This window comes from Guyanagaster necrorhizus, assembly GCF_019112545.1.
Source record: "Guyanagaster necrorhizus MCA 3950 unplaced genomic scaffold BT62scaffold_3, whole genome shotgun sequence".
Taxonomy (NCBI): domain Eukaryota; kingdom Fungi; phylum Basidiomycota; class Agaricomycetes; order Agaricales; family Physalacriaceae; genus Guyanagaster; species Guyanagaster necrorhizus.
The window spans coordinates 2,256,312-2,275,769 of NW_025064882.1; the positions used below are offsets into that span (position 1 = coordinate 2,256,312).

A 19,458-nucleotide genomic window follows, 5' to 3' on the forward strand; every position below is an offset into this window, starting at 1 on the left:
AACTAATGTATGACAACAGTAAACAGATCTGTTTAGAATGATTTGCTGAGTAGACGTGCTTGGCCTGAAATAGCCCTGAGCCTTAGGCCGTGTATATCTGAAGCTAGTATGTTCTCTCATAAAAGCCCTTCCAGCCTTGATCGCAAGCTTCTCTTTATGATGCACACTAGTAGAAGGGACTTCTAGATCATTCATAATGACTTATGTCTTTGGATCAATATTCATGTTTTATGTGAGTTGATGCAGTTTCTTCCTCGAGTCTTTCGATCCACGTCAGCTAATTATCAGAAGGTAGCACGTACGTGAAATGTATCAAACACCTTCGACCCAAACCCTCAGCTCGATCAACTCAAATGGAGAGGGGCGGAGAATCCTATGGTGCATCAAATTCCCAGCCGCTTAGTTTACGACCTTCCCAGACATCTGCCGTGTTCTTGGAAAGAGAGGATCCGCTCTCACAATTCTATTGCAAGTGAATTCATTGACCACATTGCCCGAGGTAGCTCTCAGGGGAAGTACGTGAAAGGGAAAATGATAATAGAAACAGTGGATCTTCCGCCTCAAAACTGCGAGTACTATGTCTCAGTGATATAAGCTCTGAGGAGTTGTCATTAACCTTTACTTGATTGTATCACTGTTGGAATGATTCCCCTTTTATAACAGCGAAGCAGTCTTGCGAGCGTAAGACTGGAATGAGGTTCAAATAAGCGAGGTAGCAGTAGTATGGTACTGTCGGAAGGTCTATTTTGGGACTTGGAATTCTTACGAAAAGTCTCATGAGGAACAGGACCAAAAAGTAGATTATGTAACTCAATTTCCCAAATCTGGGCTGACCTATCGGACCTTTTGCCTGCTCTTACATGCCAAAGCCCTCCTTTCTTCTACCATCATCGTAACCCTCCTCTTCTTTATTTACGCGTTTATCACCTGGTCGCGTATTGTGCTGCTCTGCCGAGTCTGAGGGTGTGGGAAAATGCGTTTTCGTACGCTCGAAATTCGTTGGCACGACTCTAAGCCTATCTCAACGTGCGACTTTCAACCTGTTCCATCGTTCAAAAAGGCTCGGCCGACAGGAAATGCCTCTGGAGAGCCTAATCTCGAGTGGGCGGAGAGGTGGGCTGAGCAGAAGTATCGTTTAGCGACAGGCGGCGAGGATAACCACGTTAGGGTGCGCATCTCCTGTTACCAATATATCTGCTCATTGGTTATTATACGCGAAGGTATGGATGGTTTATCCTAGTATACGACCGACAGACTCTTCCTTCTCCCTGCCGTCGCAACCAGCCGTGCCAAGACATCCACGCGTCGAATATCTCGCCACTCTCAGCCGACATTCTGCAGCTGTGAACGTCGTCAGATGGAGTCCCAATGGTGGGTGGACTAGTGATAGAGCATTTCGTTTAACTAAAGGTATCTACTGCAAAGGCGAACTCATTGCCTCTGCTGGCGACGGTACGTTGGTGTAATTATATGTGTTGCCTGTGGCTGAAGTAATGCTTAGATGGCATGATCATCATCTGGTCTCCTTCCACAACGCCACAAGCATCCACATACGGCAGTGATCTGAGCCCCGAAGAGCTTCAAAATGAGAAGGAATACTGGAGAGTGCGGTGTATGTTTAGGTACGTGTTATGACCCAACAGCTTCCCTGAGCTCAGACCTCATAGATGTACTGCCATGCAAGTTTATGATTTGGCCTGGAGCCCGACGGGTGAATACATAATAGCTGGAAGTACAGACAATGCTGCCAGGGTCTTCCAATCCAGTGATGGTAAGTTCTAATGTTCTGTCTATGTCTTCGCGACATACTTGTCCACTGGCTTCCCACGTCTTTCTATACGCTACATTTCGTGCTTTTCATAACTTCTTTCAAAGATGTTACTGAAAGATTTACGTCTCAAAAACCTAAATATTTCTGATACTGATCCACAAACTTTCTCCAGGAAAATGTGTGCACGAAATAGCAGAACATAACCACTATGTGCAAGGGGTTTCTTGGGACCCTCTCAATGAATACATAGCCACGCAATCCTCTGATCATTCCATGCACGTGTATCGTATCAACACGAACAGAAGTCATTTCGAAGTACACGCCGTCGGCCGCAACAGAGAGATGAGCCTGGCCGGAGCTCGTAGACATGGTCGTACTTCCAGCATTGTCAGCGAAGATGGAAGAGGAAGGCAGGCCACTCGGCCGCACATAGCACGGCGCGAAAGCACCACAAGTGATGTCGAGTCCGCTCTTGATGATAAAGACGGTCCCGCGCTCTGGTCGACGTCAGCCCCTACACCTGCTGTACCACCAGCTGCGGCTCCAGCCATAGCTAACAAAGAACCGACACCTCTTACGCCCGCCACGTCAGTTGCGTCGACACCTCTATTTCCTACAATGTTTCCTCCACCAGGCCCAGCTTCTGAGAAGGGAGTGCCTCAACCCTCCTCTCGCCGGTCTTCGTTTAGCGGCTCCAACGCACCTTCCTCCCCAGCCTTTAGTATGAGCAGCCGATTTGGTGGTCGGTCTCCCAGCCCCATGCCACCTCTTCCGGCTATCAGGACAGCCACGCCTGTACCTTGGCTTCATGCCGTTGGCGAAGGGACCGTTAGTTTATATGGTGACGAAAGCTATACCAACTTCTTCCGCCGGTTAACGTTCAGCCCCGATGGTGGTTTACTTTTGACCCCTGCTGGACAGTTTGAGGACCCAGAAGTTGTGGTGAAGGATGACGAAACCACGAAACGCGGCCGAAAAGCGAAGGCATTGGACAGTTCAGAAGACAGCAGTTCTGAAGCGGACAAGAATTCTTGCGTGTATATCTACACACGTGCGAATTTTGCGCGACCTCCTGTTGCGCAATTACCAGGGCATAAGAAGGCGAGCGTGGGTGTCCGGTTTAGTCCAGTGCTGTTTGAATTGAGGAGCGGTGTGAGTGGCGCTGGTGGGGAGACAGGTCCGAAGACCGCAGTTTTGGAGAAAGGAAAGAATGTGGAAGATTCAATGGAAGTAAACATTGTCGGCGAACTTGCGACATCTGCATCAGAAAACCAGCCTGTGTGGTCTCAACAGAAAATTGCTGCACCTGCACCCATGCTTCCCAGCAGCTCGGACGCCTCGATGTTTAACCTTGTGGCTTCTCCTGCGATATCACCGCAGGACGCGACCGCTCTGCGGCCTCCTACACCCGCGGCCTCCAAACCTGGTACGCCGATACACGTCGGGGTTGTAGGATCAGGAAATAGTGTGGTGTCAACTTCTGGCTCTGTCTTCGCCCTTCCTTATCGCATGTTGTTCGCTGTGGTCACGATGGATACTGTGGCGATCTATGATACGCAGCAGGCTGGACCCATCTGTCTGTTAACAAAACTTCACTACGACGAGTTTACAGATGCCAGTTGGTGAGCTTCTACATGATTATCAAGTTATAATTGTGAGCTAACAGCTCTTTCTACTAGGTCTCCAGATGGTCAAAGCCTTATCCTTTCATCAAGGGACGGATATTGCACTTTGATTGTTTTCGATGAAATCCTTCCAGCATATCCTACCCAACAACAAGCGCTCCAGCTTCAGTCGATTGCACACCAACATTCAGTACCATTGGATATAACGCCGTCACCCTCCCACCGTCGAAGCGCATCGACGAGCTCTCGAGCTGGAACGCCCATCGCTACGCCTGTCTTTGGGAATGTGCCGTTGCCTTTCGCTTCTAGTACTACTACGCCTATGACGAAAGGTGAACCACTTACACCAGCGGCGAGTGTCGACGGAGGAGATGCATCTATCCTTCCCGCAGGCGATTTCGTGTTCCCTGCGAAACGAGAGAGAGAAACGACAACAGGGCCAGAGAGTGCGACGGAAGACCAAACTCCTGAGCCTCCGAAAAAGAAACGCCGCGTTGCGTTGACAAGAGTGGGAGACGTAGGTTCATGAACGCGATTATACCCACCGGGAGGGAGAGGGGGGGGGTCTGAAGGTTCTTGTTTTGTATCATGTATAAAATATGGCTGTTTCTGATAATGTTGTTTCCTCTTTGCTATTTTCTCGTGTAAATGTAACCTTAGGTAGCTTCTGAGCGAAGAGATTTTGCTGAGCTTTGATAAGGACTTGAAGTGGAGTGACTCACCTAAATTGGGCAATCACCTCCAGATACACTATCAGCCTGTCTTACACAGCAACCACTACCTTTGATAATGGCACCCGCAGAATATTCGCTGAGGCTTCAAAGAGGTGCTTTCCATCATCTGTACTCAATCATTTCTTATACGACACACAGGAATCACCGGCGGATTTGCACCACCCACTCCAAGCGCAATATTCACCCTTACCCGTCCTTTGAATCATGACCAGCTCAATATTACCTCTGCGATCCGCGAGATCGGCACTCCGAGTCTAGCTGATGCTGCACCCAAGTCGATTCAGCACGATGATGAAACCGATGCCCTCGTCGACGAGTTGCATGGCATCCTCAAGGAGATCCCCAGAGAGTCACCTCCTGGAAGTGAAGACATCTACGGGATGGATCTCAGCATCGCATGGGGCAGTCAGGATCTGATGTGGCAGAATGGAGGTCCCTCGGGATGTAGTGGTGGTAAGAGCTCAGTGCAGGCGACCGATGAAGATAAGGCCAAGTTCAAGAGAGCGGTGGAGATTGTGGAGAAATTAGTCGGCGAGGCGGCTTGACAAATTTAGAGCACGAGTGATCTTCCGACGAGGACAAAGCTCTAGGGGCTGTATATAGTTTCTACATAGATGGGCATGTATTCCTTCCTTTATGACTTTACAAGAAAACCACAAGAATAAATTAAAAGCAGCAAGAATAATTAGCGCAGTGCGCTTGCTCTCAGGGTACTAGTTGACGTCCATAAACTCTCGCCTTCCATCGAGACATCTCCTGCAGTAGTAGTCAGTCCCGTTCCCATGATGATGCCAAGGTCTTTCAGATCCTTCTGCAAGATCTTCGTGAGATATGCTAGACCAGTCTGTTGCTCCGACAGAATCTGCAATGGATACATGGTAATCAGCGCCGAACAAGACACGGAGAAGGTGAACTCAACCTGAGCAATCCTTGCCAGCCCTTCCTCATCAACGACCTTCCAGTCACCAGAAGTCCTTCGCTCCCGAATTCCCTCTTCTCTTGCTTTCAGAGCACTGAATACCGCCCATAGCTCGTCAAGCTTGGCTTTCATCTTTCCTTTCCCTCCCCTTACTTCCTCCTCCATTGATTCTATCTTGGCGAACAGCTCTTCTTCCTCCGGCCGTATCGCGGATGACCGTACAGTCGGAATGAGGAGGTGTAGATGCTGTGCCAGTGCCATTATCCGCTGCGCAAGCTGAATTTGGGTTTGTGAGAATCGTGCAAGACGGGAGACGGTGTTAGTGACATGCTGAGTCGAGAGATCGGCGAGGCGCTTTTGTAGGTCCTGAGGGGGATCTCATGAGGACATGTGGGAGTAAACATAATACGAATACTGACCTTGACGTTGGCCTTCTGTGCTGTAGCTTGATCTGTTTGGCCATCGACGCGCTGGCGTAGATCGTCAAATCCGTTAGCAATGACTGGCACCAGACTGCGAATAGAATAAGTTGCATTCAATTGGATCAATAGAAGACCTACCAAGATGGATCAGGGTTTTCTTGGATAGCTCTTTGCCACAACACCTCATTGGTGGCGTTCGATGGACGTCCATACATGCTGACTTGATTGGGCTCGACGAGGTTGTAGAAATAATGCTAGCGAAACAATCAGATCATACCCATAGGACAACTGCAGATAACTTGCCTGGAAGCGACACTGAGGCGAGCTCGGGTTCCACGCATTGGCTATCAACTCGATCTTTTGTGATAGTTTGGCGAATTGCGCTTGTGCGTCGACTTGTTGTTGTTGGGAAGCAGGGGCTGTGCTTTTAAGGAGACTGTTGGCACCTAGGGTTGACTGCTGCTGAGGTTGTGCACCAAATGCGCTGGTTCCGAGGGTGCTCCCACCAAGAGCGCTTGTGCCAAAGGCGCTATTGCCCAATGTCGTGTTTGTAGATGAGCCAAACATGGGGTTAGCAGACGTCGACGTAGTACCGAAGATATTGGTGTTAGTTGTAGGCGCTGGGTTGGTATTCGATGGGCCAAACGTGGGATTTGCGGTGTTGGTGTTCGCCGTGGAACCAAAAAGAGGATTTTGAGTAGTTGTGTTGGTTGATGTTGAGCCAAAGAGAGGGTTTGTGTTGGATGTTGTAGGATTGGTATTGGCAGTCGTAGTGGACGATCCAAACAGTGGATTTGTGGTTCCCGTTGACGTGCTGGTGCCACCGAAAAGAGGGTTTGTTGAGTTGAATAAATTTGGCTTGGCTTGCTGATTTTGTTGGTTCTGCTGCCCGGCCGGTGGTGTCGAGAAGAAACTGCTCGTTGACTGGGCAGGTTGCGATGCGGTTGTCCCAGTCCCCGTCTGACCAAACACGCTGGGTTTCAAAGAGAAGGCACTATTTTGGTTGGTTTGCGGCTGCGCGGCAGTATTTCCAAACGTCGAGGAGCCAGTGTTCGTGTTGGAGGCGGTACTTTGGCCAAAGGCGCCGCTACCAGTACCGAACAGTGAGGGAGTGGCAGTCTGTGTCTGGGTAGAATTGCTTCCAAAAAGTCCACCACCTGTTGCTGCTGGTTGCTGCTGATTATTCGACCCGAAAAGATTCCCTCCGGCCGGCGTGGTTGTGTTGGTAGTAGCGCCGAATAATGATGACATGGTGGAAAGGGAATTAGGACCACTGGAACAGACAAATCTATTGGGCAGCCACACAAAATTTGGGTAAAATACTCACCTTTATGGTATCCTCCAGAAAGCACAGAATTTGTCGACCAGGAGATGATAATCTACGACAAGAGCAAAGCGCGTTACAGTCTCGTGATGTGTGATTGTTCATGCGTGACGCCGTGACATTCAATCGCCATGCCCTCGTGTGGGACCATCTAATACCCGACAAATGACACTGATATCATACTTTTGTTCAAGTTTGCTTTCCGCGGCCGTTGTACGGTCAGCATCCATTTCAGCTACACTGCAAGCTTATAAGTTCATAGAAATGTTCTCGCGGACTTGGTGACTCATGCGTCGGTATCTGAGGGGCGTTCTGCATTGTTTCTATCCGAACACACCTTGTCCTCTCAAACTGGGTTGCTTCCAGTAAAGAGTGATTATAATTCTGCGGCCGTACTTATTTTGAGGAAGGCATTAGTTCCAGAAGGTGTCAATATCAAGTCCTGCCGCAGAGCTTGGTGGAATTTTGCATGATTCGTGCTTGTCTCATTCCTCATTCCCCGTAGGGGGGAGTTTTGGTCTACACTAGCCTAAGGCTATTATCCGTATGAGGACGGCCTTGATGCATCCAGATCTTCTTAGCAGTCACAACGCATCAGTGGCCCCCTGACTTTACATGATCGTACTAAAGTACGTCTATTGCTTGAATTGTTTGTATCGTAGTGTAGATTAAGGTATCTAATACAAAGAGTTAGCAGTTGAATTCGCTCCAGTAAAGCAATAACAGCACCATGGTGCAAACAAGGCGTCCACCAGAAGGATTTTTTTTCCCTTCGACTTCTCGACCTCGACGGAAGTACGAAAGAGCCGTTACCTATAGGTAGCTGAAGCGGTGCAAGGATCCAAACGTAGCAAGCAGATACCCTATTTAGAGTCGCACAACCTCCTCAGCGTTCTCGTCCGGATGAGGCGGACGAGGCGTGCCAGCTCTACATCCATTGAACGACTTATCTTCATACGGATCGTTGAGTCTGGTTTACGAAACTACCCGCCAACGCGATCGGCAGATGGACGGTTGTAGATGAAAAATTGCCTCGGAGATGGCGCACGCGATTTGGCTTTTGAGCCTGCACCTTCTCATCCATACACGATATCCTCAAGCCATTGTAGTCGCGTTACCACAAAAATACTGATCCAGCGGGAATTCTGCGGGTGTGAATACTTGGGCACACCCAAGCGTTGTAAAAAAGGGCTTGGGAATTTCTCGCTGACGCGCCCGATTGAAAGAAGAAAGGTGAGAACGTGTCGGCGATAACATTTGCAGAGTAAAACGCGTCAAGACGGTTCAGGGAAGAGTAGGCAACACATAGGTGAAGAGCAAGGAATTGCCCTTGGAAATTTTCATTTTTTGCCCATGTAAACGGGATTCGCTCCAGGTTTCACTACGGCGTACGTGTATGTACTAGGCAGTCCTTGGTCCACAAGCTTGTATGGTAAAATTGGCTCTATTTTCTGGTGAGCATTGCTAGAAAGTGTGATTTGACCGATTTCATACATGAATTCCACAGCCACACAGGGAACAAAAGTGACGTACTCTTTCGATCACGCTGTGCCTGTGGATTTTCATTATTTCTTACCATTGGAAAACTATAGGCGATACTGCGTTTCTCTGTAAGGCTGTATAGGCTAATTGCTCCCTCGCACTCTCAGATTGAAAAACGTCGAATTAAACCAAAAGTGGCTTCGAGCAAACAACTATAGAATGATGTTAGTTTCATCAGCGTTACAAGAAGAGTTTTCTAACCCTGCCGCCGTTTGTCCACTCTGGCCACTTAATTTGCCATGGGACAAGATGTCTAACAAACTCACTGTATCATAACAATAAGTCTTGTCAGCTGCCAAGCAGAGTATTTTTGTCATGCGACCGACGGTTCATGCAAAGGTTTGTGGAACAAACTATCAAGTTATCTTGGCCCTTAACTTGGACTAATTTAAGTACTTTAGCGCTCAAAACTTTTCACAAGTTTCGGCGTAAGAAAAGTGTCAACAACGGGTTTCAGGCCTGCAACACCGGGACAGGTCTATTGCGTTTCTCGGTCCCGGTATGATGGAGCACAAGTGATAATCTCATGTGTTTCCGACTGGCAGCCCTATTTTTGACCATGTTTGGTTGGTATGAGAAGGCTGGCGGAGATGCGATTTCAATTGACCTGAAATTAGAGGGACCCTTATTCCAATCTGTGAGCCCCACTTGTTTTGAGTACGATGCTGTCTTCTGACTTCTTTCTGGTTGTGTGGATGTTCAACTTTGCTGTCGTACTGGTGATCTTCATTACGGCAAGTCGGACCCTTCCGCCGCCGCAGGCACCATTGGATATCGATCGTATTTTTTCACTCCACATATGTAATAGAAGTCCTTCTCAGATGAATCAATGATCACAAGGGCTTCCCAACTTGTCCCTTAGCGCGAGATGTATAATCTCGAGTCAACATATAATACGACATGCTCTATTTGCTGTTCTTTCATATCCAGTCCTCATCGACTATGATTACTGTCTTCGCTATCATCGATGTCTGCGCTGTGATCATTGCGTTGATCTTGATACAACGACTTTTAAACGCGACTCAAACTCGGAGAACACTCTTCCCTCCGGGTCCTAAAGAATTGCCGCTCATTGGGAACCTTCTTGACATGCCGACTGAGAAAGAATGGCTTACTTTTTCCAAGTGGGGCGAGATTTACGGTAAACATACTGACTTTACTCCCCATGTCGCAGACTGACGTGGCTTTTGCAGGTGACTTGGTGTCTGTGGCATTCTTTGGACAACGTCTAATCATACTGAACTCTGCAAAAACCGCTGTGGACCTCCTTGACAAGAAGAGTTCCATCCATTCCGACCGCCCATCGATCCCGATGGGTGGCGAATTAGTCGGATGGAAGAACACCCTTGTCCTCATTCCCTACGGTAAACGCTTTCGCAGCTATCGACGACTCGCGCATCAGCTTTTCGGTAATAAAGCAACCATGGAACAATTCCTACCGGTCGAGGAGAGGGAGACTCATCGGTTCTTAAAGCGAGTATTGGCACAACCTGAGAACCTCTCGCAACACATTCGGAAGTACGCCGCTCTGCCGTGATACCTCGAATACTATACTTACCACTCTCTTCTGTGTTATTTAGAACTGCCGGTGCTATTATATTGCACATCTCTCACGGGTACGACATCGAGGAAGAAAACGACCCTTTCGTCACTTTGGCTGATCGAGCTACCGACCAATTTTCTATCTCCACGGCTCCTGGCGGCTTCCTAGTCAACCATATTCCGGCCTGTAAGCCTCCACACCATCAGTTAAATCGCCTTGGTAACATGTCCTGTAGTACGTCACGTACCGTCATGGTTTCCCGGTGCCGGATTCCAGCGCAAGGCGAAGGAATGGGCGGAAGCCCTCGAAAATATGGTCGATCGTCCTTATAACTTTGTGAAATCTCAAATGGTGATAATTCTTTTACAAACTTGAATTCAATGGTCCATTCTTACACATGCATATAGGCGGCCGGAAAGGCTCCTTTATCTCTTACTTCTAGCCTACTTGAAGGTCGACAAGTAGGTGCTGAGGAAGAATTTGATATTAAGTGGCTCGCTGCATCTTTGTATTCCGGTATGTGCAATGCCACCCACCGGTATAGAATTAACCCACTAGGCTCTTCATAGGCGGCGCCGATACTGTAAGTCTTCCTAAATGAAGTCTAAACTCGTTCTTTTCTGACAGATCCAGACTGTATCGTCGATTCACGCTTTTTTCAAAGCAATGGCTTTGTTCCCTGATGTACAAGCAATAGCTCAAGCTGAGGTTGACGCTATCATTGGTAGCGATAGGTTACCTGGGTTCAGTGACCGAGAACAATTGCCCTACATCAACGCCCTTGCCCTGGAGGTCATACGATGGCATACAGTTACACCCACCGGTTTGTTCTGGCCATCCTGTGCGATTATTTCTTGCTGACTACGAGCAGGGGTACCTCATAGAGCCATTGAAAATGATATACAAGATGGCTACTTTATTCCGAAAGGGTCTTTGATCGTTGCTAACATATGGTACGTAGATCATAACATGCTAATTTTTGATTACCACCTCATCAGGATATAGGAAGATGCTTCATGATCCTGCAATATATAACAGTCCGTCTGAGTTTAAGCCGGAAAGGTTTCTTGGATCAACACCTGAACCCGATCCGCGCACTGTGGCGTTTGGCTTCGGTCGCCGGTAAGTCTTCAATACCATTATTCTAACTCCCAGGCTAATATTTTCTCAGTATATGTCCTGGTAATGTTAATATCCTACGTTAACTTTGCTGATCTGGCTCACGATCCCACAGGACGAGTACTTGCTGACGCTTCGATATTTATTTCGTGTGCCATGTCCTTAGCGGTCTACGACATCTCTAAGTATTCTTCTCCCGAAGGCTTCGTTTCTGAACCTGACGTGGAGCAAACTACTGGTACTATAAGGTGAGTGCAGAAATCGAAGCCCGCGTTAGTTTCTGACATTCTTATAGCCATCCCACACCGTTCCAGTGTACCATAAAACCGAGAGCAGAGAAGGCTGTCGCCCTTATCAGTGCGGATGAGCATCTGTGATAGACTTTTATAACATTGTGTCCACACCATGAATTCTTCGTATATATTTGTACTTGAAGTACCTCCTGCATTTTACTGTCCAGATCAACTCTATGGGCCCAAATCATTGCCAAACACCTCTTTTACGACACGAATCACCAGTCTGTCACTATACAGTGTAGGTGTGAGGGGAGGTGGCCAATTGACTGATGGAGAGGGTTCTGGAGTTGATGCGCGGCTGCTGTAACGAGAACGGGGAGGATTCCGCATTCCGTCATTATCTCTGACTGCTTCTCTAGCTCTGCAATCAATAACGCCTTCTCCATACCAATTTTGATCCCCTCCGAGAATCGAGAGGTTCAACTCTCTGGCATAACGCCATATACGCGGGAAGAAGCCATCTCCTCATGTCGATTTGTTCAGCGAGAGCGATTGTCTCAATAGGATTGAAGTAGGGATACATCTTAAGATGCGACATCGCTGCACCTCGAATATCGTCCAGATCGAATCGATTGCAGAATGTTAAGATGTACGATCTGTTTGATGGGGAGCTACTCATATCCACTGTACATAAGTGCGTTATTGTGCCGTTACCAAAGAAAGAGTCGGCTACACTACCGTCGATGAAAAATATAGTCAAGCACGCATTCAAACTCTTCGCGGGTCGCCCCAGCACCAATTGGGATTGGTTTATCATCACTAATGCCTTCAGGACCTTCGGTGCCTGGAGGGCAGCTAAACATTGTGCGGAAAAACTCTGATTCTCGTGCGAGGAAGTAGCGATGGATACGGAAGAGTTCCCTCCCGACCTGGAAGTTTGAGAGATTGGCAGGTCAATACTACGCTGGACTGGAAATCTGGATATACTGACAATGAAGATCATCATATCGTCATCAAAATAGAATTTCTGGTTCCTAGTTACTGGCGGGGGCGACGTCGAAGGCGCGCTATTCGCCCCATGAGGCGGAGCTTCCAGATTTTCATCCGAGTCTACTGATCCAAACGCCTCTATCCAAAGATTTTCGACTTGATCATCGTCAGTCATCTTATCGAGATCCTTCTCGTTCATGGCAGGCGATAGATGGAGACAGAAAGCAGCTTATACATGCGTATGTCGCATGTATACAACGTGGTTACGTTAAGCGCCCATATAGCATACAACCTACAGTTATTCCCACGAAGCTATGAGTACAGATCGAAGCTGCTTTGAAGGCTTTCGTTAGAAAGTCACCACCTGGTGCTCCATCACTGCTATAGGCATCTACTTGTTCTTAACGGCATAAATCTGGTAAGAGGCCGCGTAAACATTCAAGTCGAGGTCTCGGATTAAAGGTGCTAACGGTGAGGTGTTAATCAAAGGATGATTGAAGAAAAATGGATAATTACTAGGTTCAGCATCTGAAAATTTCAGACTGCATCTTTTGGATTCATCGCCTGAACAGCACGTAACTAGATTATTGCATAGATTGAGATGCCCATTGACACAAAATGAAGACACTCACTTGGTTTCTCCTGCTCGCTCCTGTTAAACTTGTACATATTCAAGTCTTTCTTTGTGTCTACGATTGTCACATCCGGAAAAGACACATTTTAAGTTATACAACAAGGAGATCGGTACATGCCATACCACTAAATCCAGCTGATGCCATCCATTCCAGATATTGTCCCGGAGTACTTGCTCCACTGACACATCCAACAAACAAAGATACATCCGAGAGCAGGTCTTCGGGTAACGGCGTCTTTAAGAGGATATTGGAGATGGCCAACCGTCGGCCTGGCCTCAGAACACGGGTGATTTCCAAAAACACGGTGGGTTTGTCCGCTTCAGGAACCAAATTCAACAGTTAGACTACGTCTACGGATTGAGAAGCAAGTGGAAGATCGTGAATAAACCCCTTGACCTACACGTACTTCATAGGCATGCACGTCAGTATTTTAGCTGGAAATACCGGCGAATTCGACGTTAGTATGGCCGCTAAGACAAAACCTTTTAAAGTTTCCTTTTTTACCAGCTAAAATGAACTGGCCTCTGCTGTGAACCTCAGTCCACTGTAGAAACGATATCCGTTGTGGATCTCCACTTGTTGCTAGAAGACGCCAAGTCGGATCAGATTCTGGTCGCTGATGTTCGCCAGACTGATTTTGAGGTACGTGCTTTCTAGGTACGCACTTCGTACCTCGAACTGAAATGCCGAACAGGGTTCATTCATAGAGGGCGCATTCAATCTTCCTGCGCATTCTTTCAATCCAACCCTTCAACCATTGATACCGATTCTCAGCCGATATTTCCTGGTTATTTTTCATTGCAACAATTGCAAGCCGAATGGACATGGACCTCGTACAGCGGCTTGGTACCAAGATGAACTGGATAGGCAGGGGCTAATTGAGAGCCGAGCTGCTGTTTTGGAAGGAGGCATCAAAGGCTGGATCAACAAGTACAGCGAAGACGAACTCACGTCGAAGCTTTGATGGATTATGACTTTGAGGAACAACTGTTAACTTGGGCCCTTGGCCATAAAACTATTTGGTAAATCAAGCGAAAATACTGATGTATAAAGTGGAACATTTATTTCAACAATATACAGTCTAATTTCTAAACCCTGGGCTAGTGAGTATCGAGTATCGTCAGGCTAGCTTGAACATGATTCGTGATAGGGTTACCCACCTTTTGAGCATACACCACTGTCCAATCTTCATATATGTCGGGTCCATCATCCCACTCTTTCGTCAAGCCATCAAGAAGGTTATCATATTCGTATTCTGACGATACCAGCCCAAATCCATCGGCTTCGAAGATAGGGCCCCGCATAGCAGAACATACTGTAGTCAGGTTAACCCTTAGTTCTGCCCCATCCGCACCAGCCCATGCCCCCACAGGTAAGGCCCGTGTTTCACTGTGAATGTTAATGAAACCTCCTTGGGCCAACATGCCAGGGAGACGTTTTGCGACGTCTATGAGCAGGCCTTTACGTGCGTATAATTTGGTCAAGATGCTCCCTATCGTTGCAGTGTAAGGTCCTGTATCGGGTGAGATTTCGGAACCTTCAATGAACTGCACCCATCCGCCAGGAGCGAGAACACGATGGATTTCTACCAAAGCCGACCTCCACTGTGATTCCGTCAGGGCCGCATAGAGAACACGTTGGTTGACCAGCGAGTACGAATCGGTCCATTCGCCCGGTAAATCTGTGACTGAGTGGTGGTGAAAAAATACGTTTGTTGGACAGATTTTGGGAAAGATTTTGGATTGTATGTCAATGGCCGTAAGAGAAACCGACGAAGGAACTTCCTTCGCAAGCGAGATGACCCATATCCCTGAAAAAAGATGTAAGACGATAGCAAAAACGGTTACGACTTGCTTAAAGCGTAGACACGTAAACTCTCACCGGATCCTGTACCCGAATCTAATACCTTGTCGCCAGGCCCCAGGGTTATAGGCGGTAATATGGATTTTCCATCACATAACGTCCGCCTGAGCAAGGAATGTTGCAACTCAAGTCTTCAATACATCAGTACGGCAAAGGGCTCGGAGACGATAACTGAATGGCTTACCTCTGCTTCTCCTGAGCATCAGAGGGCAACAAGTAATGTACATTCAGTGAAGACGGCCAAACCCTCTGCAGCTGCTGTGCTCTTCGCGCAAGTCGCATCAGCGAAGGGGGAGAAGAGGTCATTTCAGGACAAGGAACGCAAACGACCTCATCATCTCAACACCCTAGCGTATTTCTATGATTAAATCGACGGACTTAATATCAATATCTGTAGCTTCTGTGACCCTATCAAGTCCAAGTTCGATACATGCGGCTGGAACCTGGAGCAGGGTATATAACCTTGAGGAGGTCGAAACAAATATACACTTGCACTAACCAGCTGTGTGCTCGCTGGCCTCGCTGCCCACAAGCTGAAGTGTTTGTTTTCAGTCCAAGCACAACGTAGAAAGTGACGACATACGATAGATCTGGTGCCTGGTCCGTAGTCCTCATTAGAATGGGGGAGCGACTTGATACATAAAGCAGGGACGAGAAGTAGAAACGGAAACTGTTGGAGACCAGACCAAGACCAGACACCCCAAGATTAATTTTCAATTAACTCCATCGACCGAGACTGCTAGCCCTCCCGATGCGGATCTACATTCATTTCTGAACTTGAAGCTGGGATCCTCGTCGTAGATATAGGCCGGGCACTCTAAGTACGCACTTCACATTGTCTTATTCGCTGATGCCGATTCTCGCTGATTGCGTTTCATTGCAATAGTTGCAGGCCCAATGGATGTGGAACTCGTACAGTGACTTGGTACCAAGATGAACTGAATGGTAAGGGTTAACTGAGAGTTGAGCAAAAGGCTGGATTAGCAAGTACCGCGAAGATGAACTCACGTTCAAACTTTGATGGGTTGCGACTCTGGCGGCGGAACCAGTAACATGGGGTGCCATCTACGACACTGTTTAAGCAGAGATATTGGTGTATAAAAGTGAATTCCTTGTTTCAACGATATAGTCAGAGGTCTAAATAGCAGGCTTTGGCCATATCGTCAGCCTAGCTTGACCATGACTTGCAATATGACTGCACACCTTCTGAGCATACATCGCTGTCCAGTCCTTTGAAGCAGGTATATCTCCCCCGTTATCCCACTCTTTCGCCAGGCCATCGAGAAGGTCGTCATACTCCCGTTCTGATGATACCAGTCCGAATCCACCTGTTTCGAAGATAGGTCCGCGCATAGCGGAATATACTGAAACTAGGTTGTCTCTGAGCTCGAGCCCGTCCGTATCAGCCCATGCCCCAAGAGGCAAAGCTCGTGTATCGCTGTGTACATTGATGAATCCCTCTCGTTTCAGCATGTCAGGGAGGCGTTTCGCAACATCTATGACCAGGCCTTTATGTGCATACAATTTACCCAAAATATTCCCTATCTTCTCAGAGTAAGGCCCCATATGGGTCGAGATTGTTGAGCCTTCGATGATTTGCACCCATCCGCCAGGGGCGAGAACGCGGTAAATCTCTGACAAGGCCGCGCTCCACTGTGGTTCTGTCAGGGCCGCATAGAGAACACGTTGGTTGGCCAGCGAGTATGAGTTGGTCCACACTCCAGGTAATTCTGTAACGGAATGGATAGAGAAAACGACATTCTTTGGAAATGATCTAGGAAAGATGTTGGATTGTATATCGATGGCCGTGAGAGAAATTGACGGTGGAACTTCCTCAGCGAGCGACAAAATCCAGGCTCCTGAGAGAAAGTGTAAGACAACGGAAACAACATACAGGCGTAAACTCTCACCAGATCCTGTACCCGAGTCTAATACCTTATCTCCAGGTTTCAGGATTATAGGCGCCAACACGGACTTGCCGTCACATAGTGCGCGCCTGAGAAGGGAATGTTGCAACTCAAGTCTTCGATACGTCAGTGCAGCAAACGGCACATATTATTAATTGGCTTACCGCTGCTTCTCCTTAGCGTCAGAGGGCAATATGTAGTGCACATCTGGTGAAGATGGCCAAACCCTCTGCGGCTGCTGTGCTCTTCGCACAAGACGTGTGAGAGAAAAGAGAGACGAGAACGAGAACATTTCGTGCATACGGAACTCATCATCGTGTATTTCTAGGATGGCAAGGCAGACGGATTGACAGACTCAATGTTGGATGGCTTTTGTGGCGCATGATGACACGCGCAGCAGGAACGCAAGAAACGGGACTCGGGAGCTATACTTATTCTCACCTTCCTTGGTTAGTCCGGGGGATGAGAAATCGTTGTGCCTTCGACAAGCTGTACCCATCCTCAAGGAGCTAGAACACGGTATAGCTCTTCCAGAGCAATTTTCCACTGCGGTTCAGTCAGAGTGCCGTAGAGAAAGCATTGGTTGACCAGTGAGTACTTATCAGTTCATTTGCCTGGTAGATCCGTAACCGAATAGAGGAGGAATATGTTGGGAAACAAGCCGGTGACTCGGTCACGAATATGATCCGGACCCTTTAGTCATCGCCACATCGACGCGTACTTACGCGTCTGTTCTCGTAGTTTCTCTTTCCTCTTCTTATGGACTATTTTAGTTTACTCTTAGAATATACTAGAACACTTGGTCGCATTTGTACCATAGTTTATACAGTTTTACTTCTACTCTTCCAACTACCAGCTGCTAACAGAATATGGTGTTTGTTGGAAACGATTCAGGAGAGATTTTGGTGAGAGAAACCGACCGTGGAACTTCCTTCGCAAGCGAAAGGACCCAGGTTCCTGAAGGGAAGAGTAAACCAGCGGAAAACAGTGTCTCAGTCAATCTTCACCAGTTCCCAACACCGTATCCCCTGGTCCCAGAGCTATCGGACCCAGTACATATTCGCCATCGCACAATGCGCAACTGATAAGAGAATGCTGCAAACCCAGCCTTAGAGACTTGAGCATAGCAAACGACAAATGGCTTACCGTTGTTTTTCCATGGCATCGAAGGCAATATGTAGTGTATGTCTGGTGACAATGGATAATCACATCCTTCCATATTGCTTCTGAAGCTCAAAGATCAAGATGGAACACATAAACCCCATTGAGCGTCACGATGATGAACGGCTTGCCAATGAAATCATGGCATTGGATAGGCGTCAGAAGAATGGCGCTTTGAATACGAATATATAGCTGCGTTCTTCCAAGGCCACAACCGATCCAGGGTATGCTCACAGTGAAAGCAGACTACTTCTTCCCAGCGAAAGGGATGTTCCAATCTGTATAGTAATCCATAGTCCACGATAGCTTAGTTGCAACTTGTTCTTCGAATTATCTTCTCATTTTGATATTCAATACTCTTGCGGTTCGACAATTGAAAATAATCAATGTATCTATGCAGTTCTGTTGACATAACACAGCAAAACCACCCGCTCGCTCACAGAGCACTTGCACCTAAAGTATCTTTAATAAACGAGAAGATGAAATGATGTTTGCGACCATACCAGTAATGATATCGACCAATTCGTTGGTAATGGCGGCTTGGCGACCACGGTTGAACTGCATTTGGAGACGGTCAATCATGTCTCCTGCATTCTTCGAAGCATTGTCCATAGCGTTTCGCCTGCGTGTAAGAATAAGGACGAGAATGAAAATAAATGTTAATCGATAGGCCCTACCGAGCACTGATTTCGCAAGCATGACCTTCGACGAGAAGAGCATAGATGGCATTAGCAAGGGAGAATTGAGCCAGGTCTTTGGTGAAATCATCCTCCATCTCATAAGCCTTGAATTTGCCTTGCGCCAGCCATCAGTGACCTTGATAATCCTTTAGATTGACATTACTCACTGCTCTCAGCTAAAGACTTTCCGCCCTTGATTTCTAAAGCGGCAGGTTCATAAGAGATGGCAGAGACGAATTTGTTGTAGACGAGAACAACGGAATCATATTCAACACCACTTTTGGCGATCAAGTCGGCGACGGCAGAGGCGTCGGCAAAGGTAGGGACATCCCTTCCGATTTGGTTGAAGGTAAGACGAATATTCTTGGGTAGAGCACGAGATAGCTGAGCCTTGGACTTGTCACCGATGATCATGATGGAAGAGTCGGGCTCGACCGTTGTGGCGCCGAGGGGAGAATCAGGAAGATTGTCTATGGCTCTACGTGTCGCTTTGGTAACTGAAGAGTGAATACCACCGCAAAGACCCTTATCAGAAGATATGACGACGAAAAGCTTCTTGGGAGTGGGAGCTTCATCCTTGGACTGCTCGAACACCTCTGCAAAGAAAACCCATCATTGCACGAACTCAGCTACGAAATTCAGCTGTCCGCACCAGCATTGGCTACACCGTAGTCCTTGGCTGCCACCATAGCACGCTGGGCCTTGGCAAGACGCGCAGAAGCAATCATTTTCATCGACTGTGACTCCAGTGAATGTCCTCAAAAAATGAGAATAGTCGCTGTGACACACCTTGGTGATTTTCTCAATGTTGCGGACGGACTTGAGTCGGAGCTCAAGTTCACGAAGGGTGGCCATGTTCCTAGCATTTGGCCTCGTCGTAGCCAGCGACGACTGGGTCGCCATGCGGGCAAGAGACTGACGAGCAAACATGGAGGGGAATGGGAGCAGGAAGGGACCGTCGGACGTTCTCGGCTTAGAATGGGAAAG

At 47.7% G+C, this 19,458-nt stretch overlaps 9 protein-coding genes across 9 annotated transcripts; 4 read left to right on the forward strand and 5 right to left on the reverse strand.

Annotated features, from left to right (window-relative positions):
- Positions 1 to 973: 973 nt before the first annotated feature.
- On the forward strand, positions 974 to 3,925 carry BT62DRAFT_978336 (WD40 repeat-like protein; the record flags this gene model as incomplete). Its single annotated transcript, XM_043189342.1, has 7 exons — positions 974 to 1,168; positions 1,221 to 1,371; positions 1,426 to 1,452; positions 1,502 to 1,622; positions 1,668 to 1,771; positions 1,944 to 3,393; positions 3,451 to 3,925. The coding sequence occupies 7 exons, from the start codon at positions 974 to 976 to the stop codon at positions 3,923 to 3,925; spliced, it is 2,523 nt and encodes an 840-aa protein (XP_043045125.1).
- A 121-nt stretch (positions 3,926 to 4,046) lies between these two features.
- BT62DRAFT_927357 (uncharacterized protein) lies at positions 4,047 to 4,812 on the forward strand. Its single transcript, XM_043185228.1, has 2 exons — positions 4,047 to 4,222; positions 4,269 to 4,812. The coding sequence occupies exons 1-2, from the start codon at positions 4,186 to 4,188 to the stop codon at positions 4,673 to 4,675; spliced, it is 444 nt and encodes a 147-aa protein (XP_043045126.1). The 5' UTR covers positions 4,047 to 4,185; the 3' UTR covers positions 4,676 to 4,812.
- On the reverse strand, positions 4,722 to 6,864 carry BT62DRAFT_927358 (uncharacterized protein). The gene is made up of 6 exons (XM_043185229.1): positions 6,799 to 6,864; positions 5,775 to 6,744; positions 5,610 to 5,725; positions 5,469 to 5,562; positions 5,050 to 5,415; positions 4,722 to 4,992 (listed from the first exon to the last, which is right to left on the reverse strand). Exons 2-6 carry the CDS (start codon positions 6,720 to 6,722, stop codon positions 4,816 to 4,818), a joined length of 1,701 nt encoding a protein of 566 aa, XP_043045127.1. The 5' UTR covers positions 6,723 to 6,744; positions 6,799 to 6,864; the 3' UTR covers positions 4,722 to 4,815.
- A 2,289-nt stretch (positions 6,865 to 9,153) lies between these two features.
- Positions 9,154 to 11,515, forward strand: BT62DRAFT_927359 (cytochrome P450). The gene is made up of 12 exons (XM_043185230.1): positions 9,154 to 9,478; positions 9,531 to 9,855; positions 9,918 to 10,066; positions 10,116 to 10,231; positions 10,288 to 10,396; positions 10,450 to 10,463; positions 10,514 to 10,703; positions 10,752 to 10,833; positions 10,886 to 11,002; positions 11,052 to 11,062; positions 11,115 to 11,247; positions 11,295 to 11,515. Exons 1-12 carry the CDS (start codon positions 9,280 to 9,282, stop codon positions 11,374 to 11,376), a joined length of 1,527 nt encoding a protein of 508 aa, XP_043045128.1. The 5' UTR covers positions 9,154 to 9,279; the 3' UTR covers positions 11,377 to 11,515.
- A 454-nt stretch (positions 11,516 to 11,969) lies between these two features.
- Positions 11,970 to 12,424, reverse strand: BT62DRAFT_916590 (uncharacterized protein; the record flags this gene model as incomplete). The annotated part of the gene is made up of 2 exons (XM_043184005.1): positions 11,970 to 12,164; positions 12,227 to 12,424. 2 exons carry the CDS (start codon positions 12,422 to 12,424, stop codon positions 11,970 to 11,972), a joined length of 393 nt encoding a protein of 130 aa, XP_043045129.1.
- An 851-nt stretch (positions 12,425 to 13,275) lies between these two features.
- On the forward strand, positions 13,276 to 13,824 carry BT62DRAFT_1000888 (uncharacterized protein; the record flags this gene model as incomplete). Its single annotated transcript, XM_043176684.1, has 3 exons — positions 13,276 to 13,350; positions 13,401 to 13,502; positions 13,555 to 13,824. 3 exons carry the CDS (start codon positions 13,276 to 13,278, stop codon positions 13,822 to 13,824), a joined length of 447 nt encoding a protein of 148 aa, XP_043045130.1.
- A 26-nt stretch (positions 13,825 to 13,850) lies between these two features.
- On the reverse strand, positions 13,851 to 15,443 carry BT62DRAFT_438230 (uncharacterized protein). The gene is made up of 5 exons (XM_043180887.1): positions 15,307 to 15,443; positions 14,908 to 15,256; positions 14,715 to 14,854; positions 14,021 to 14,670; positions 13,851 to 13,960 (listed from the first exon to the last, which is right to left on the reverse strand). The coding sequence occupies exons 2-5, from the start codon at positions 15,027 to 15,029 to the stop codon at positions 13,949 to 13,951; spliced, it is 924 nt and encodes a 307-aa protein (XP_043045131.1). The 5' UTR covers positions 15,030 to 15,256; positions 15,307 to 15,443; the 3' UTR covers positions 13,851 to 13,948.
- Positions 15,444 to 17,402, reverse strand: BT62DRAFT_438006 (S-adenosyl-L-methionine-dependent methyltransferase). Its single transcript, XM_043180886.1, has 5 exons — positions 16,795 to 17,402; positions 16,634 to 16,746; positions 15,927 to 16,582; positions 15,715 to 15,872; positions 15,444 to 15,661 (listed from the first exon to the last, which is right to left on the reverse strand). Exons 1-4 carry the CDS (start codon positions 16,929 to 16,931, stop codon positions 15,861 to 15,863), a joined length of 918 nt encoding a protein of 305 aa, XP_043045132.1. The 5' UTR covers positions 16,932 to 17,402; the 3' UTR covers positions 15,444 to 15,661; positions 15,715 to 15,860.
- Positions 17,403 to 18,043: 641 nt separating this feature from the next.
- Positions 18,044 to 19,451, reverse strand: BT62DRAFT_437693 (ATP synthase F1 gamma). The gene is made up of 6 exons (XM_043180885.1): positions 19,261 to 19,451; positions 19,124 to 19,208; positions 18,639 to 19,067; positions 18,469 to 18,586; positions 18,295 to 18,413; positions 18,044 to 18,244 (listed from the first exon to the last, which is right to left on the reverse strand). Exons 1-6 carry the CDS (start codon positions 19,399 to 19,401, stop codon positions 18,228 to 18,230), a joined length of 909 nt encoding a protein of 302 aa, XP_043045133.1. The 5' UTR covers positions 19,402 to 19,451; the 3' UTR covers positions 18,044 to 18,227.
- Positions 19,452 to 19,458: the final 7 nt, after the last annotated feature.

Coding starts and splice junctions, on each gene's coding strand:
- BT62DRAFT_927357 (XM_043185228.1), top strand. CDS start 4,186: ATGGCACCCGCAGAATATTCGCTGAGGCTTCAAAGAG. Junction 4,223..4,268: donor TTCGCTGAGGCTTCAAAGAG/GTGCTTTCCATC, acceptor TACGACACACAG/GAATCACCGGCGGATTTGCA.
- BT62DRAFT_927358 (XM_043185229.1), bottom strand. CDS start 6,722: ATGTCATCATTATTCGGCGCTACTACCAACACAACCACGCCGGCCGGA. Junction 5,726..5,774: donor CGCCTCAGTGTCGCTTCCAG/GCAAGTTATCTG, acceptor TTGTTTCGCTAG/CATTATTTCTACAACCTCGT. Junction 5,563..5,609: donor GAAAACCCTGATCCATCTTG/GTAGGTCTTCTA, acceptor TTCTATTCGCAG/TCTGGTGCCAGTCATTGCTA.
- BT62DRAFT_927359 (XM_043185230.1), top strand. CDS start 9,280: ATGATTACTGTCTTCGCTATCATCGATGTCTGCGCTGTGATCATTGCG. Junction 9,856..9,917: donor CTCTCGCAACACATTCGGAA/GTACGCCGCTCT, acceptor TGTGTTATTTAG/AACTGCCGGTGCTATTATAT. Junction 11,248..11,294: donor CAAACTACTGGTACTATAAG/GTGAGTGCAGAA, acceptor ACATTCTTATAG/CCATCCCACACCGTTCCAGT.
- BT62DRAFT_438230 (XM_043180887.1), bottom strand. CDS start 15,029: ATGACCTCTTCTCCCCCTTCGCTGATGCGACTTGCGCGAAGAGCACAG. Junction 14,855..14,907: donor GATGCTCAGGAGAAGCAGAG/GTAAGCCATTCA, acceptor GATGTATTGAAG/ACTTGAGTTGCAACATTCCT. Junction 14,671..14,714: donor TTTACGTGTCTACGCTTTAA/GCAAGTCGTAAC, acceptor ATCTTTTTTCAG/GGATATGGGTCATCTCGCTT.
- BT62DRAFT_438006 (XM_043180886.1), bottom strand. CDS start 16,931: ATGCACGAAATGTTCTCGTTCTCGTCTCTCTTTTCTCTCACACGTCTT. Junction 16,747..16,794: donor GACGCTAAGGAGAAGCAGCG/GTAAGCCAATTA, acceptor GACGTATCGAAG/ACTTGAGTTGCAACATTCCC. Junction 16,583..16,633: donor AGACTCGGGTACAGGATCTG/GTGAGAGTTTAC, acceptor ACTTTCTCTCAG/GAGCCTGGATTTTGTCGCTC.
- BT62DRAFT_437693 (XM_043180885.1), bottom strand. CDS start 19,401: ATGTTTGCTCGTCAGTCTCTTGCCCGCATGGCGACCCAGTCGTCGCTG. Junction 19,209..19,260: donor ACATTGAGAAAATCACCAAG/GTGTGTCACAGC, acceptor CTGGAGTCACAG/TCGATGAAAATGATTGCTTC. Junction 18,587..18,638: donor AAAGTCTTTAGCTGAGAGCA/GTGAGTAATGTC, acceptor GGCTGGCGCAAG/GCAAATTCAAGGCTTATGAG.